Raw genomic sequence first — 1,665 nt, 5'->3', positions numbered from 1 at the left:
AAAAAAAAATAAGCAAGGAAACAAAGCCTCCCCATTTTTCCCTCCCCATTTAAATGCTCTCAGGGCAGGACTCACCGATCCCCTTGGCCTTCAACATGATGCCTGAACCTATACTTACCACGCAGATGTCTAAAGTGGACAGCAAAAAGGAGACTATCAGAACGTTCTTCCCTGAGACCTGGATCTGGGACCTCGTTACTGTGGGGTAAGATTAACATATCTTATGAAAAGAATCACAGCACTGTATTTTTTTATGACACTGAAACTGTTTTTAGGTAATCAAATGTGAATAACATGGATGGTCATTGCAGTCCAAATAACAGAATTAGTTGTATTCGTTAGCAGATATTAATGACAAACGCTTATGTCAGTGATATTTACTGAACAGAGGCTGCTGCTTTCCCTTATGTTCCACATCTTAAAGTCAAAACACAGCTTATCGTGTATGAAATTCAAATGAATTTGAGTAGACACTTGAATTCATCAGTGTAAGTATATATAAATATAGACTCATCAGGCATAACATTGTGACCACTGACAGGTGGAGTGAATAACACTGATTATCTCTTCATCATGGCACCTGTTAGTGGGTGGGATATATTAAGGAGCAAGTGAGCATTTTGTGCGGTGTTCCCAGTCTGTGGGGTCGCTATCTATCAAAAGTGGTCCAAGGAAGGAGCAGTGGTGAACCAGCGACACGGTCACAGAGACCCATTGATGCACGTGGGGAATAAAGACCGGCCCTGTGTTCCATCATCAGAGCTGAACCACGGAGCAATGAAAGGTGGCCGGGTGTGAGAAATCACGTCTTACGTCACGTGGATGCCCAGGTCTCTTATCTGGGGAACATCTGGCACTAGGATGCACGATGGGTAGAAGGCAAGCCGGCAGGTTTCCACTGGGAAACCTTGGGCCCTACCATCCCTGTGAATGTTACTTTGACATGTAGCACCTACTTAAACATTGTTGCAGACCATGTACACCCTTTGATGGAAACTGTAATCCCTGATGGCCTCTGTCAGAAGGATAGCCCCCCCATGTGGGACGTGCTGGACAAGTCTGATCTGTGGAGGCCATGCCTCACAACTTGCAGGATTAAATGATCTGTTGCTGACTTGGTGCCAAATACCACAGCACACCTTCAGGGGTCTGGTGGAGTCCAGGCCTCGACACGTCAGGGCTGCTTCGTAGTAGGCAGGTGGTCACAATGCTCTGCTTGATCAGTGTATTTGGGGAAAAATGCCATAGTACCTGAACTTTAAATGTCACGTCTGGCTGTCTGTTCAAACAGAGATAGTGGGTTGGTGAGCATGGAGAAGACGACCCCTGACACCATCACTAAATGGGCAGCCGGAGCATTCTGCGTATCCTCTGTGGGCTTTGGTGTGGCTCCCAACACCGGACTTACTGTGTTCCAGCCGTTCTTTGTCAGTCTCACCTTGCCATACTCTGTCATCCGAGGAGAGGTGTTCACCCTCAAAGCCACTGTCTTCAATTATCTCTCAAAGTGCATTATGGTAAAAAAAACAACCACATCTGCTTCTTACAGATCCTTTGTACTTAAGGGCATCCACAAGTAAGACGACACCTGTCAGATTGTGGAAAACATTTGTGAAAATGCTTGGATATGTTTTTGTTTTCTTTTTGAAATTTCATTGTATTACT

The 1,665-nt window shown here is 45.2% G+C and overlaps 1 protein-coding gene across 1 annotated transcript in view; it reads left to right on the top strand.

Annotated features, from left to right (window-relative positions):
- The first annotated feature begins 30 nt into the window (after positions 1-30).
- The window catches only part of LOC102211187 (alpha-2-macroglobulin-like), a 29,741-nt gene continuing 28,106 nt past the window's right edge, over positions 31-1,665 (top strand). Inside the window, exons 1-2 of the mRNA XM_005752335.2 lie at positions 31-205; positions 1,292-1,576. Of these exons, the coding sequence (XP_005752392.2) occupies positions 54-205; positions 1,292-1,576 (437 nt within the window). The 5' untranslated portion in view covers positions 31-53. The remainder of the gene's footprint in view (positions 206-1,291; positions 1,577-1,665) is intronic.

This window comes from Pundamilia nyererei, unplaced genomic scaffold (assembly GCF_000239375.1).
Source record: "Pundamilia nyererei isolate P.nyererei 1_Seehausen unplaced genomic scaffold, PunNye1.0 scaffold00353, whole genome shotgun sequence".
Taxonomy (NCBI): domain Eukaryota; kingdom Metazoa; phylum Chordata; class Actinopteri; order Cichliformes; family Cichlidae; genus Pundamilia; species Pundamilia nyererei.
Note: the sequence above shows the minus strand (reverse complement) of the source record. Positions and strands in the feature narration are given on the sequence as shown.